Source organism: Gymnogyps californianus, chromosome 2 (assembly GCF_018139145.2).
Source record: "Gymnogyps californianus isolate 813 chromosome 2, ASM1813914v2, whole genome shotgun sequence".
Lineage (NCBI taxonomy): Eukaryota > Metazoa > Chordata > Aves > Accipitriformes > Cathartidae > Gymnogyps > Gymnogyps californianus.
This window is the reverse complement of record NC_059472.1, coordinates 85,110,170-85,127,077: the sequence shown is the minus strand read 5'-3', so window position 1 is coordinate 85,127,077 and position 16,908 is coordinate 85,110,170. Positions and strand designations below refer to the sequence as shown.

The 16,908-nt window shown below is 37.2% G+C and overlaps 1 protein-coding gene across 2 annotated transcripts in view; it reads left to right on the top strand.

The window, feature by feature from the left end:
• Positions 1–16,908, top strand: part of CDH12 (cadherin 12) — a 160,121-nt gene that overhangs the window by 82,580 nt on the left and 60,633 nt on the right. Inside the window, exons 3-4 of one of the 2 annotated variants that reach the window (XM_050890727.1) lie at positions 176–295; positions 6,699–6,866. In XM_050890727.1, the coding sequence (XP_050746684.1) occupies positions 176–295; positions 6,699–6,866 (288 nt within the window). The remainder of the gene's footprint in view (positions 1–175; positions 296–6,698; positions 6,867–16,908) is intronic. The other variant, XM_050890728.1, reaches the window with a different exon arrangement.

The window sequence follows — 16,908 nt, the reverse complement described above, 5'->3', positions numbered from 1 at the left end:
GCTGTTACCTAGATGGTTGCTAGCATGGAGATGAAGAATTGACTGTTCTATTCTCACCTTGTTTCCAGTGGAACAAGAATTACAACAGAATCCACTAGCAACAGGACTAATGTGTCTGAAATATCCCTGATCACTGCTCTATCCTGAAAATGTGATTACCTGTGTTTCTTTGCAGGAGCATATGTGCTTCAAGTAAAGGCAACAGATGCTGATGATCCCACTTATGGAAACAGTGCTAGAGTGGTTTACAGCATTCTTCAGGGACAACCATATTTCTCCATTGATCCGAAAACAGGTAAATAGTTTATCAGCAACAGTGGGTTTTGATTCACGTGGGCAGTATCAATGAATAAATATGGCCTGGGCTAATAGGGCCAAAAGCTAGTAGAGTAACTTCGCACATGATTTAGTTTTGAATATTGACTAGTTTTTGAATGAATTACAGTCTGTTGTAGAAACAAAAGAAACATGCTCCCCAATCAATCCAGGAATATCTGAAATATGTATACATTGAACAATTATTTTTTTATGCTTTACCATTTCCCTATAGTTAAAGCTTTATCTGCTGCATGCATTCTATTTTTTGTTTTTTCCTCATGATTCAGTTTTGTATCTTTTTTTCCTGATGATTCAGTTTTGTATCTTTGGTCTACATTCTTTTTTCTCAGCATTTTTACTTGCTGAACTTACAGTCAGAAATTCTCTAGCAATGATTGTTTTGCTACATAGAGCTAATTTGAGACTGTGGAACAGCTAATCATCTCCTGCCCTCCTCTTTTCCTGGGGCATAGTATGTTTGTCTGGGGTTACTGGATGTGTGAGCAGAAAAGGATAATACGTTTAAAGAGACTGAAGTATTTGGGAGGTTGGTAGACATGTTAATTAGGTATCTTGTCATTCTTGTTTCTATATTTAGTAATTCAGTTAAGGAGCCAATAACCTACATGGTGAATGCCATGCATTGTGTCATCCTGAATGTGTTACAGGGATAGTTGTCCATATGCCCCATTCAGCAAATAGCTTCTCCTTCCAGTGAAGCTGTACTTGAATGTCAGATTGTGTGTTAAAGAGCCTTTATCTCTGATCAATCAATAGTTTGGTGGTGAGAGCCTCATAAGGCTGTTAGTGCACTATCTCCAATGGGCACGTTCCTTTGTCACATGCTCCATTTAGCAAGCGATCATACTGCAATTTGCAGTGAACAATTTTACTTTTCAAACTGAAATGGGACTTCTTCAAGTGTCTGGGGGAAAAAAAGTATTTACCTTTATACTTATTTTTTTATTTCAATCTTGTAAAGAATGAGGAGGAATTCAATGGCAAGAAAAACCTTTACTGGAGCCACAATTGGAATTCTAGTACAAGTTTCCCAAGAAAAAAAATTAATAGTTATTAGTACTTGAAGAAGAACTTTTTTTTCTGTGGCAGTTTGAATTGCTGTATCTGTATGCTCTCATCTATTACTCATTAGTGAGTAGTGAGTGGACCATAGATGATGGCCTGCACCCTGCTAGCCCTGGAACATCATAGAAACCTGGTGTTTCCACATCTGTCTATTAATATCTTTAATGAGTTACTCAGGTGGACCGTGGTGGTAGAATAATGGACACAGCTGTAAAGGAAGAAACATGAAACAGCTAGCCCAGCATAGCTTAAAATCCTATACCAGAAAAAAGCATGTAGATTCGTGCTTCCACGAGCAACAATAATGTGCTGTAACCTGTCTTACATTAGAAAGGTCACCATATGAGAGTTACCTGTGGGTCTAACAATGACTGTAAAGATAAACAGTATGTGAATAATAATGCACAGGATGCTGCTTAATGATTTGCTCTAAAATCCAGAAGTCTTGGGCAGCACTATAGATCTTCTTGCATTTCCAATTCTGTATTTTATAACTGAGGAGATGATACAGTAGTTTTTCACTGCAGAGTTTTACCGCCAGACACCTGCCTTGAATGTTTTTGACAGGAAAGGGGAAGAAAGCCATTTGGGTACATAATGACAGACAAACTCTGAACTGCTGGCAGATGGTTAAGCATTTTTTGGGTTTCTGTTGTTGGCTTTTTTGCCATCTCTTGCATTCTAGTGACAATTTTGAGACATTCCCTTGTAGTTATTTAAAGAACTTAAGAACATCCATACTAGGTCAGACCAAAGGTCTATGCTGCCCTGTGTCATGTTTCCAAAAGTGATGGCCTGCTCAGCTCTAGTGAAGGATAAAAGAAGTGTTTAGTGATGCACCCCTGTCGTGGTTTAACCTCAGCCAGCAGCTAAGCACCACGCAGCTGCTCCCTCACTCCCCCCCCACTCCCAGTGGGATAGGGAGGAGAATCAGGAAAGAAGGTAAAATGCGTGGGTTGAGATAAGAACAGTTTAATAACTAAAGTAAAATAAAATAAAATACTAACAATAATAATAATGAAATAAATAATTGTAATGAAATAATATAATAACAATATAATAAATTAATATAATAATACAATAAATTGGTTATTATTAATAATAAAATAATAATATTAAAAAAAAAAAGAAGAGGGGAAAGAAGAAGAAAAAAAGCCAGTGATGCACAATGCAATTGCTCACCGCCCGCTGACCGATGTCTAAGCAGCGATCTGCCCCTCCCGGTCAACTCCCCCCAGTTTATATACTGGGCATGACGTTCCATGGTATGGAATATCCCTTCAGCTAGTTCGGGGCAGCTATCCCAGCTATGCTCTCTCCCAGCTTCTTGCACACCTGCTTGCTGGCAGAGCATGGGAAACTGAAAAGTCCTTGGCTTAAGATAAGCGCTACTTAGCAACAACTAAAACGTCAGAGTGTTATCAACATCATTCTCACACTAAATCCAAAACACAGCACTGAACCAGCTACTAAGAAGAGAGTTAACTCTGTCCCAGCTGAAACCAGGGCAACCCCCTGAATACTCTTCTAGTCTTCAACAACTTGTTCTTACGAAGTTCCTGGGTGATTAACAGTGTCCATGTAACTAAAACTCTGAAATGATTTCTCCTCCATAACTTGTCCACTTCCCAGTAGAACTGACTTGTCCAGGAGCACAGTATCTGCACACCCAATGACTAGAAATTCCACAGCAAAAGTTTTTTTGGGTGAAGAACCAGCTTCTCTTGCTTCTTTGAAACACAACATCTCTTAACTTATTTCATACCTCACACTTACATTGCATGAGACAGTGAACAGTTAATTCCTATTTATTAGTCCCCCATGACCTTATAGACCCATATTCTCCCCCAGTTGCCTCTTTTCTAGATTGAAGACTTCTTTAAACAGAAGTCATTCCATAACACCGATCATCCTTCTCCTCCTTCTTAGGATGAGAAGGTGCACACAGTATTCAAGAAGGCAGCTCATATGGATGTATAAAATGGTTTAATCATAATGCTTTTGTTCTTTATTCCTTTCCAAACAGTTCTGAACGTTCTGTTTACTTTTTAGCTTCTACCACACAAAAGCTGATATGTTTGTCAAAATTTTTTTTACTACCTCAAGATCTCATCACAAAGCAGTACTGGTGAAACCACTGACCATAACGTTATATGTGAAATAAGGATTGTGTTTGGCATGCACATGACTTTACACATACTCCTTTCTCAAATCATTCCTGATATAGGTGATAAACATTTACTCTGATATGAATCTAGTACACTTAAATAGTTTTTAACATTTATGGGTCTGAATGTTACAGCTGCCCCTTTACTCCTCTTTACTGGCATCCTAATTTTTTGCAGTGCTTTGCTGGAGGTAAGCAAACTATGTGGAAGTGGGAGAGTTAGCTTTTATTGCTCTTGCAGGAAGGTTAAATGCATTACAGTCCCTGCTGGAGAGCAGCTGTTGGACTGGCACATTTTAAGGCCTCAAATCTTATACGTGGGGGTTACTTTTTGATGCTATGAAATTGCTCTTCTGATTTTAATGTGAGTTTTCTTTAACATAGAGCACTTCTCTTAAGACAGATAACATCTCTTATCTTTCCTCTGTACGTTCTGTTCTGTTACTAAAATGTCCTTTTGACAAACTTCTCTCCACCCAATTTTCTGATGTGTTTATGAGGTCAATATCCTTATTTATAGCTAGATGGCTCCAATTTTTTCTTAGACTCAGTATTCTAGTCTGTATTCTGACCTCTGTTATATTCTTGAAATCCAAATTGGTGTCAGCAGGAGTATTGATGTTAATATTCAGGAGGTTTTTCACAGAACCTGGATTTTCTCTTCCACCTAAGTGGATCATCTCCTGTTGAATTATGGCTCAATAACTTTGAAGAGTATATCTTCTGGCCCAGGTCCCATACATACTATTTCAATTTTCAGCAGCCTCATCGAGACCATACTTTTCTGCACATTTGCTATTGATGACATTTGCAAAGAAAAAAAATCAAAGTTATTAATTTCTGGAGCCGAACAATCTTTATTGCAAAATCTTAAGGTAGAAGCATTTAAAAACACTCAGAACACCATTACATGCATGTAAGACCTCTACATTAAAATAAGCCTTTGATTTAAAGTTTGGATATTCTTTGTGAAGCTGAAGCTGGAATACCAAAATTTGTAGTCCTTTCTTTCCCATGGATTTTTACCTCCATTTTATTTTTCTAATTTGCTGGTTAGATAACTTTAAATCGCCTTTGTCCTGTCCATATGAACTGATGATTTTGGTAGAAATAGTATTTTTCAGGGTTTTTTCTATGCTTTTGAAATAGAGTAGGTAGAAAAGGGAAAATTGCCTATGAACTGCTAGACATGAAAATTATTCTCATTGATTTTTTTTGCTGGAGACAAAGGTCTTTTATAGAAAAATATATAGAATGCCCTTATACTTCCAGACAGGAATAAACAGTGGGTGATTGGGAACTTTACCACTAGAGTGATAGCCAATTCTTCATTTTCTGAAGGCCTTCTTGAATATTTCTAGCTGAGAAAGCCACCCAGTTGTACCTAAAACAGGTATAACAGTCAGATGAACTGCATCTCCGGCTCACAACCTACTATCTGCCCATTTTCAGTTTTTTCTACTTACTGTTATTTTGCTTTGCTAGTATAACAAAGGAAGTCTTTAATTCTTATAGCTCTTTTCTCCTTAGAATGAGCATACCAAGGATGTAAAATACTGTGGAACATATAGTCTCCACAATGCAAAAATATGGATTAAGACATTCAAGAGGAAACCTAGCAATGTTCATCCTATTTAAAAAAAGATTTTTTCATGAATATCACATGAATATGAACAAATTTTTACAGTTTCATAATTCAAGATTTCTGTCTGGAACAACTAAAACATTGAAAAACACTGTTTTCAAAAGCTCAAAAGGGTAGTGTTGCAGTATCTAAATGTTCTTAAGTATTTGCTAGTCATATTCCAGATCTATGCAGTACAGTATATGCCATGCTGAGGTAGAAAATAGTAGTTATTATTAATGTTGTTGTTATCATCATCTGTGTTACAAGTGCAGAGAAAGGAAATTGGTATACAATTCAATTCAATGGGAATTTTTAATAGGTTCCAGAAATAGCAGATTTAGGTCAAAGTTTTTTCTAGATTCTGAACAAGTACTATAAGCTAACGGTTCCTATTCTTACTTGTTAACACAGCAGCAGTTAGTTGCTATAAAGATAAGAATGACCCTTAAAGTTTGTTTCTTATCATTCCAGACCCATTATAACACTAGGGGAAAAAGACTGCTTTTAAACCCAAATGGTTTAATAGTAGAAAATAATATTTTCTAAAACAATAATAACTTAGAGGAGAAGCATGCTTCCAATTGGTTTATTTTTCAGTTGTGCATACTATCTGCACCAATCTGCACCTAGCCATTTTCTGAAAACTGATGCTTGAATATATAGCATTTTGCAATGTAATATGCACTTATAAAATTTTGACAAAGAAATGCATTTTCTCCTATACATTTGATTTCAAGAGAAAGGCTTGAGTGCCCAAAACCTTATAGCTTTTTACAACCTCATCAGCTAATCCTGTGATCACTAGTACCTCTCTGTCTCTCTACAAGTCTTCCTTTTATCATACACATTCTTAACATATCAGAAGGGAGATTTATGGCATACCTATTTAGGTGTCAGCTATCCAAAATCACTGAAGATGAAGAGTCATTTGGGTAATGTCTTACCATGATATTTTAATTACATTTCTTTAAGGAAACTCCTAAAGTTTTCACTGCATCTATATGCTATATCAAGAAAACTTTCTCAAGCAAAGAAGAGTCTTCTAATAAAGACCTCCTTTTGTACAGAAGGAATATTGTCTTGGCCTACAGTAGCTTAACTGTGATGGCAAGTGACTGGTTGGAAACAAAAGATGCAGGCTCTGAAATGCATTTCCACCTTTTCCTACATTGCCCTACTCTGCACAATGCAGTGTTCTTTGGTCCCAACGTGGTAAACCTATGCTGGTGCCATTCACATCCCTAGTTAAAATGCACCGTTCTCTTTCAGACGTTCATGTCCCGATTGAAAAGACACAGCAGTCATTTTGAATGGTTGAATAGCTGACGAGCGCACTTTTGAATAGCCTGAGTGATTTGCATGTTTCTGTGTGAACTCCTCTCTTATCAACCCTTTAGGAATTCCCGTTCCCAGTCCAAGAGATCCAGTATTAAAATGTAATCGTAGACAATCACAGCCCTTTGTTTACTTGTTCTTTCTCTTTCCCATTTCTTCTCATAGGTGTAATAAGAACAGCTTTGCCAAATATGGACAGAGAAGTGAAAGAACAATATCAAGTTCTCATCCAAGCCAAGGACATGGGAGGACAGCTGGGAGGACTAGCTGGTACTACCACTGTAAACATTACTCTCACGGATGTCAATGACAACCCACCCAGATTTCCTAAGAGTATGTTGTATTCCAAATGCACTAATTTTCAAAATAAGCATGACTGAAAGTATTAATGTGAAAAATCCTTTAGATAAGGAATTGAGATCCGGGAAGAAGAACAATATATGATGAAAAAATTTAGAATATACTGTTGGTTTTTTTAAATAATATAAAGCTCAATTTGAAAGTATGAGTTTTGAGTGTTTAAGAGGAAATGTATCATCATTCCACAGGATGAGCCTGTGCCTGAGTTAATTTCATTTACACTTCAAAAATGATTTGGAAAATACTATTTTGTCAAGGGAAACTGGATGATCCCCTTCATATGACAAAAGGTTATAACCTGAGACTTCCAGGTACCAAAGACAGAACTGGCTCACACTAAGCATTGTTGTTATGATAATCAGGAACAGATTTTTTTACACGTCTTGGCCCAGAAGATTATATCTGTCCTTGAAAACACTTACAGCCTCAAAATAGTGATCATCCACTGACAGTTTATAACATTTCATATCAATTAGTTTAAATGAGGCTTTTCAGAAGTATGCTAATTTAAAGAGTCTGTATATGATTAGCAGGATTGTCACTTATTGCTCTCTTTAAATTTACTGAAGTTTTGTATATTCCGTACCTTTGAAATGAAGAAACTAATCAAGCGTAAACTTTGATAACTATGCCAAAACAATTAGCTGCTAAAAGCTGTTAGTAAGACAAATTCATATTAGAACATTTGTTTGAATTTGCAGTAAGATCATGGCAGCTTTTTACTTTGTATCTCTTTTCTTAGACGTGAATTGTAATCCCACTTTATGTATTATAAATGCTCCTTAGGTACCAAAGCACACCTGAAACTTCACAGTTTTCTCTCATATAAAAATTCTTCTTCTTCTTTTCCTTAGTATGAAAACAGATTGCATTACTGCATGCATGTAAGAACGACCATGTTAAGACAAAGATCCATCTGGCCCTGCCTTCTGTCTCTTACACTGACATCTACAGGGTACACATCAGAACCCGCCAAACAATGCTCCAGAACATTTCCTCAGTTTTCTAATGATTTTTAGCCCAGATGGTGTCTTTGTATTTAACAACCCTCAATGGATTTTTCTTACAGCAAGTTGCTCAGTTGCTTTGAAACTTATGTAAAATTTCAGAGTCCACGTCATCCTATGTTAGTGAGGTGCACAGATTAATCATATATTGCACAATAAACAGCTTCCCCTCATTTGTTTTGAATCCATCCCTACATATCTACCTGCAAGTTGACCTCTTTAAAGGATTCAGAAAGCGTTGCAAAATATGACCTTTATTTACAAAGCTGTGTTGAGTTTTTTTCGGCATGGGATATTCTCCATGAGTCCATTAATCTTGCTCCTACTGTTTTGTGCTGTGCATGTCAGTCATATCTACCCTTAGCTCCCCCGAACACCCTGAAAATCTTTGGGGAAAAAAATCAGTGTTATATTAGCACCTCCAAGTTTTCTTGTGCCACAGTGGTTTGAAGCAAAATATTACACATCATAATAGTTCATTTATTTCATCCTTCAGGCTCTTGGGCATGTAACAGCTAATCCCAATGATTTGTTACTGTTGTCTCTGTTCGTTCCACAACTGCTTCTATAGCTAATTTAACCTTCTCATGAGTCCCCCATAAAGAAGAGTTCCAGGACAGAAAAATTCCCCAGCTATTCTAAGCTGAACACAAAGAAAAAAATGTATGAAGTTTTACATTTGTGATCTTATCTTCTCTGAGCACTTCTATATCTCAATTTTGGGTTGGCTTTACATAGTTCCTCTCAGGCTTTTGCCTCCAGATGTCTTTAAAAGACAATTATTATTAGCTTGTTTGCCAGAGATTTATTCAAACTCGTTTTTTGTCTTCTTTATTGTGGTTTTATAGATAAAGCAGATTTTATGGTTCTTTCTATTGTCCTCCCTGAGACACAACCTCATTTTTTTGAAAGATGTGTTCTTGCTTTTATTAGCTATGTTGTTTACCCTTACAGACTTGCTTTTTAATGGGTGCTGTGCATTTGCTGTGGGTCTTCAAAATGATGTCCCTAGAGAGCATCCATACCACCCACAGTGATTTAACTGTCTCAGCTATCCCATTCAGATTTTTTATAGCAATATCCCTCAGTTTTATTTATTTCCACTTTTTTTTTTTATTTAACTGAGTACAACCATCATGTAATTTTGGCTCTTATTGCTCCTGCACAGATATTTCATTTAAACTCATTATGGTTGCTGTAAAATTTAGAAGAACTAAAGAACTCTTCCTGACTAGCTAGTGTTAATACTGTTCTCTTCTTTAAGTCTTATTTGACTTAGAGCTTCCTTTAACAAGCATCATTATTCCTCTACTGATAAGGTCTACTTTGCCTTTCCTGTGTATTTTGCTCCTTGGTACTGCGCTGCCTGACTGATTTTCTTCTTTGCCACAGATTTCGAACATGCCTGTTGTGCTGGTATTCTTGTTTAGCATTAGGCATTAAAGCTACCCATACTGGTTCCCATTTTAACCCTTGGGTTTATATTGTGGATTTCTTTCTCTTCTTTACTGGACCCTAGTTTGATTCTGTGTGATCTAGCATTTCTGCTTTTCTTACTGGACTACCATCACCTTTTGTAGCGTTCTTCAGTGAAGAATGCAGAATTCTGGTGACTGCACCCTTTATCTAAACTGTGTACTTTTGCATTTTTTTGAATTGTGTGCTTTCCAACACCTGCAAATTTTCCTGAACTTTTCAGCTAGAATCACAATGGTCATAGAAAAGTTTTTAAACTTTCTGAAGCCTGTTTTTCCTATGGCAATGTCGTGGTTTAACCCCAGTCAGCAACTAAGCACCACGCAGCCGTTTCCCCCTCCCCCTCCCAGTGGGGTGAGGAGGAGGAAAGGAAAAAAAAAGTAAAACTTGTGGGTTGAGATAAGAACAGTTTAATAACTAAAGTAAAATATAATACTAAGAATAGTAATAATGAAATATAATAATAGTAATGAAAAGGAATGCAACAAAAAAAAGGAAGGGGGGGGGGGGGAGAGAAAAAAAAAACAGTGATGCACAATGCAATTGCTCACCACCCGATGACCAATGCCCAGTTAGTTCCCGAGCCACGATCTGTGCCTCCTGGCCAACTCCCCCCTGTTTATATAATGAGCACGACGTTCCATGGTATGGAATATCCCTTTGGCTAGTTCAGATCAGCTGCTCCGGCTATGCTCCCTCCCAGCTTCTTGCACACCTGCTTGCTGGCAGAGCATGGGAAACTGAAAAGTCCTTGGCTTAAGATAAGCGCTACTTAGCAACAACTAAAACATCAGCGTGTTATCAACATCATTCTCACACTAAATCCAAAACACAGCACTGTACCAGCTACTAAAAAGAAAGTTAACTCTGTCCCAGCCGAAACCAGGACAGGCCAAAATGAATTTTGCATCTTCTTTATGGGCACCCATTCTTTAGCAAGTGCCCCTACTTTCCAATAATGTGGATCCCTTCTCCTTGCACCTTTTTCTCAGCCAGGCATTTAAAGCTTTGCCTTTCCATCTTTCTCTCCCTGATTGTACATAGTGAGACAATTTCAGACTATGTTACTATGAAAGCCATTAACTTCAGCTTTTGCTTGCTAGCCTAAATTTCACCCCTAAGACCTCTGTCCAGTCTTAACTTATTTTGTCAGAGTTCACATGGACTCCAGCCACTGGCGCCTCCTTGCGTTTCCTGACATCCTGTCAAAACACTTGTGAGATGCTCCAAATCTGGTCAACAAACAAATCATCCCAGAGGGTCTCTTTGAACCAACATTCCCACTGTCCTCATCCTCAATGCTTGTCAAACCACCCACCACTGCAGTCTGCTCCTTCCTTTCAGCTGGAACGCTTGCTGCTGGAAGGGTACCACAGGTGCAAGAGGGAATAACGTAACTACCTGGAAATTGAAAAACTCAGTGCATTGGCAAGTTCCTTGGGCCCAGTGCTCTTTCCCATGTCTGATTTTCACTTGTATACTTTACTTTCTTCACTGTTAGGGACCTTAGTAATTTTCTATTTTATTGTATGCCGCCTTCTACTATGGTGCTGCAAAAATACACAAGTCTCACATAATGTCAGACAGTTTTCATGACACAGAGAAATCATGGAATATATCATCCCCTTTGAAGAAGATAGCCTTGAGGTCTCATTTAATGCATGCACTGTAGTTATGATGTCTTTGCCCAATTGTTGCTATGAAGGAGCAAAAAAAAATCACAAGAGACCAAGCTTGTCCTGTGCTTTGCATGCTAATAGGGTTGAAAACCTTTTCTTTCTATTATATCAAAAGTCACAGAAGCTGAATTATAGCAGTCACTCTCAACAAAACAGAAGAGAATAATATTAGAGGTTCGTGTTGATATTGAAAATAATAAATATTTAGCGTGACTTACAAGCTAAAATGTCAGTATGGGGACTCCAGTGTATTGGAACAAGCTTGGTCAAGGCAGGCAGTTGCCTGAAACACTCTTTTTTTGGGGGATGTGTTACTGGCAACATATTTATATTCTTGTAAACGAAGAACTTCTGCTTAATCAAAATTGTAAAAGCAAAAATCCTGATCAATGGGGATTTACTTAGCCAGTCCCATTTGGTTAAGTGATATGTGAGATGATGTATAGTGTGCCTGAAATTCACAGAGACACAAGGCTAATTACAGGTAAACAAAAATAGTTGATAGAAAAAAAGTTGAGCATGAATTTTATTTCTAATATAGTAACTGTATATTTCAGTTTTGCTCTTCAAAAACGTTGCAATGATTCAGAGTAACTACCTGCCAGGAAATGGAGTCTGTCATTTGCTTGACTACCATATCTAAAAGGATACTTGTGCAGAATTTTAGTTTATGTGAAAAATAAGCCTTTAAAGTCAGGTCCAGGTAGGTGTCAAGTTCAGGCCTGGCAAGACCTAAAGAGCCCTCACAGTTGCTGGGAGTTAAGACCTCAATATCACATTACTCATTGTTGGTCAACAAAGCCTGGAAGTCCAGGTGCAGACTGAAAAAAGGGACTGAAGGTCCTTTAACACTAACTGCTGCAGGGTACATGTTTTTGCATCACATAATCAGGACCGCAGTTTCCCAAAGGGCTTATACCAAAGATGCCATCCTATAGATTACCTTACCAAATAAGAAGATATTAATTGTCACAGAACAAAGTTTCAATTTATTTTCTGAACTCAGTTAAGTTGGGAAAAAAAAAAGATTTCACAGCAGAAGTGGGAGAACATATATTATTAATACTTGGAAGAAGCTACATTGATAAATAATACATTACAAGCTTGCCAAAAAAATGTATCACGGAACACCTTCATCTCATCGAGGGTCCTTTAAGGAGACAGGCAGGTTCAGATGGGATATCAGCATCCAGTGATGAAAAAGCACTGACTATCCTGCTGAACATGGAATTTTTTATTTAGAACCTGTGCTTTTGAACATATTCAGTGGGGAACACTCACCTTGCATGTCTCACAGTAATGAGGACTGTAAGAAGGGGGAAACCTCTAAACATTATATATTTCTGTCAGAGCTGTTTGACCTGCAGGTATCTATTGGACCACATTTCAGAAAACCGAGACACTTCAGAAAACTGCTATTTTCTTTATAACTAGAAGGAAAAATGAATCTGAATGATTTTATTAGTAGAAATTTATTTCCAAAAGAGTTTTATATATGTCTTGCCTGACTCTTCATTAGTACACTGACTTTCTGCATTACTGTGCATGTTTTATTGTTAAAGATAGAACTTTTTCATAAATATTAAAATAAACGTTTCATACCAAAGTTTGATTCTTGCCCAAACCAGAGAAAATAAGGCAAAGACTGAAAGAGAAAGTACTTTTCCTATCATAGCAACGATGTTCAAGCAATTAAATGAAAATCTGGTATAACACAACATTGCCTTTGAACAGAGAAGAGTAGATAAAAGCTGTTTATCTGTAGGCATGCATCCTGGTCCAAGAAGGGAACTGATGGCCTTTCTCTCTCAGCTACTCCTGTACAAGATAGCTGGTTAAGTAAAAAGACAGTTCAGCACATCCTTCCTAGAAGCTAATGGGCTAACCCTTAACACATCAAGCATTAGACCAGTCTGAGCTAGCTGCAAGGACAGCTGTGGCTTGTTTCCAACTCTTAAAATAAGCTTCAAGAAAGGATGGATGGGTTATATTTACTTCAACATTTAAATGACAAAAACTGTATAATTAGTTGGTATAAATTATACTTTATGGAATCAAACCAATTAAGTGAAGTGGTTGATTCATATTTTGTAAGGTTATTGTGCTTCAGTTTTCCTGTCTCTTTCTTTTGTTCACTGATGACAGAGTGACTGTGAAAGCAATTTGGAGAAATAAACTCTTATATGTTGAGCAATAAAAGCACATGGGAAGCATTTTAGTCAAAGGAATAGTATGTCTTTTTTTTTTAATATGACATAAATATACTTTTAGAGGATAAGGCCCTGATAGAGAAGAAATGCAACTGAATTTTAAAATTTATACAGTTTTTATTCTGATATTAGCAAATAAAAGACCATTCTTAAGTGTCTTATGAAGTCAGCAATAAGTTGGGTTTATTTTTAAAGTGTGTATTTTTAAGGTGACACTCTCTGAATTTACTTTTTTTATTCAAAAGAACTATTTGGCTAAAGTTATGTTTTATCACATCATTTCCAACTCACAGGAGAAGTCAATATTGTAGAGCAATGATTGAAAACTGTTTTTAATAGAAGAAAAATGAATTAAGGTTTGGACCCAATACTTGAATTTTGTCTACTTGTGCATGTCTTGGCTTTAAAAAAAACAGCTCTCTGATGGTCAGAAACCATTGTATCAGGGCTGCTTTGCAACCACATTTAAAATGTTCAGATGGCTGCAAAGCAACGCCTAGACATCACAAGGGCCAGTTTTTTGCTGTCATTTGACTTTCCAGAAGCATCCCAGTGAAATCCATGAAGTTCATTTGCATAAAAGAGCATGGCAAATTTCCAGAAGTGCTAACATGCTCGGAAACAGAAATGCAACTATTCATGTTTCTGGTAATGACACCTTAAATAAGACAAGGTTGAAGGATCGTTCCTAGGACCTTGCACATCATCTGCCTGTCCATACTGTAGAAGTTTGCAGCTAATTGGATTTGGATTTCAAGAGCAGGCCAGTACAATGCACTTCACAGAATGTATTAAATCTTCCACTGGAGACAGCAGAGGAAAGAACAATCTTAAACAGAAAAATCAACAAAACAGACAATTCAGAAATCGGGAAAAAATATCTTTCACTGATGCAATTTCAGGAATTTCAGTGCGAGTAAAAAAGACCTTTGTAAAAGAGAGCTAGCCTTTTTGTTCTTACTTATATAACCTTTGAGTGCTACTTGAATGATCTATTATCTGGATAACCTATTATATAGATCTATTTTCTATTTCACAATTATGATATCAGGAATAGAGTTTGCATATTATTACCCTTTAGATAGGTAGCATCTATTTTCAGTGATTATTTATTGGTTCATAGCATATTTTAATAGCTTTACTTTCAAGTACTAAAATCTGTAGAAATATTTTGAAAGAAAAGACAACAAAGTGCTGAACTTGGAATAGCCTGCCTATACATACTTATGCATACTCACTCTGTGGATTGAAAACTCTTATCATAGTTATTTATTTATATATTCTGTGAAGCTTAGTACATCACAGAAATTGCACACACACTATTTAGCATAGGTTTTACCATATAAAAGCAGGTCAATTTTGTTTACTCAGTAAACTAAATGTGGCTGATTCCATTCATGTGACTTTGAACCAGTCTTGCTCAGATTTTATTGCAAAATTGAGTTCAGATGCAGCGTGCAAGTAAAAGGTCTTCTGGTCCACATGAGATAGAAAAAAAAATCTTTTAACCCACTGCTTTGGATGAGCGGCCTGTGAGAGAGAAGTTCCTCAGATAATGGTATCTGCTTTTAAAGATTTCAGAAGAATACAACACAGATCCCACCCAGTAAATTAGACATTTACAGAAAAGGACTGTGTGATTAAGAAATTATTCTGTTCACTAACTGAAAAAATTAAAATAATGAAAGCAGAGGTTTTGATTAAAAAAAAAAATGAGGAAGATTTATTCCCTCCCTACTTGGATAATTTGCTAGAAAACTTACTTGGGATTAAGGTTCAAAGCTCTGACCTGTCTTATTATTTCAACAAGTCTGCCCAGCTTTCTGGGAAGTTATTCTACCCACTGCAATTTAGATAGGGAACTTGTACTCCTGTTAAAAGTTGTTGTGCTTTGTATACAGCACTTGTATCTTCATTGGCTCTTGGAATGAAAACGAGTCTGTCTTTCATTGATTAAAGAATTTGCCTGGCAGACAAGATGCCCTAATTCAGTTCCAGCAACTAATTACTTATTTTATACCAAATGGGAGAAACTTACACAGGACAGGAGGACAGATTCATTGCAGACTAGCCTGTGGGCAGTGATTAGGTGGGAGACCGAGTCAGAGCTTGCTTTGAATCAGAAAGAGAGGGAAGGTTGAATCCTGGTCTACTCCATCTTCGTTAATTTTCTAACCCCTATGCCGTAAGACATAAAGGGAAAAAAGCACCAGCTTGGTTAATCGAAGCTTAAATCTTTTAAGGTCAGAAAATCTTAAGCAAGTCTGATTTCCATTTACCTCTGAGTTTCGGGTAAACTAAAACTGTATTTTTGAGTTTAACATATATTTTAACTGACCATTTCAAGGAGTGATGGAAAACAGGTATGCAAAGACTCCAGAAACTCTCCCATGCAATTGTAAGCCAATCGTGAAACCAGCAGCCACGCAGAGGTCATTATAATTTTGGATTGTAAGACCAGGGATTCACTTAACCACAGCTTTAACACCAGCAAAACAATAGTCAAATCAGTACATGAATAAATACTAGCAGACCAGTATTTGCACAGTGCTCTTACAGGAATCAGAGGAGGACTTAGAGTAACTCCTCTTCAATCCAGGTTCCTTCCAGGTCTCACACCTCTGTACTATCTGCATCCCTGTCTGCCCCTCCTCTGGCCTTCTCTTTCCTCCTCACCCTGTCTATCCTTACATTCAACATGCACTCCTGTCTCCCTTCTCCTAAAAGACACATAAATTTATCCTTGATCTCATTTTCATCTTATAACTACCCTGTGGCCATCTCCTCCTTCTCCTCCCCAAGTGTTTTTTTTCTCCCTAATAATAACACTGCTAAAATAATTTATCCTTTGTTGGTTCACTTCCAGCTCTGAGTCTCTCCACATTTTGCTATACTTAGATCATAAGTCTTCACCATCCCAGAAAAGCTCTTTATAGCTCCATCTTGCTTGGTTTGGCCACTACTCTGTCACACAGCTCAGTGACCCTTGCCTGCTGTTTCTGCCCACCTGAGTTAGCTACATGTTTGACAGCTAGTGATAAAAAAGCCTCTGTACTATGTTTTTTTCCCTACACCACCACTTAATCAGTGTGATTATAGACATTTTTACATAGACTAAAAGAAGGTATACAGCAGCTCATTTTATTTTGCTTTGAAGACTGAAAGAAGAACATGAGAGTGTCAGGGAAAGTTCCTGGACATTTAAATCATCTGTACTGTTAGCCTTAGCACAGTCACTGGGCACAGTTTTGACCAACACCAAGTAAAGCTTTCTCAGACAAATTCAGGGGTTTTGGGGAAATTAGTACAGATCAGGAACTATTCTCTGCAGTCACTTTCCATGAAGCTGACCTATTTTGCTGTGGGTAAAAGAATTTAATAACATGGAAATAGGCCATTCTATACTGGCTAGCTTCCGGGCTGCAGAGTACAGCTGGTACATGAAATCTCTTTGTACAGTTGTAGCTTTTTTGGGCCTATGCTTTGCAATCCAGGCCATGCACCCCACCTTGGGTCACAGCACCTGACAGTTAAGCAGGCTTCTGTTACTATTTGTGTGTGTGCAACATAAAGGAGTTGTTAACATAAAATTAAACATCTACACAGATTTCTATTTACAGTTATGTCAACATTCTCTTACTTT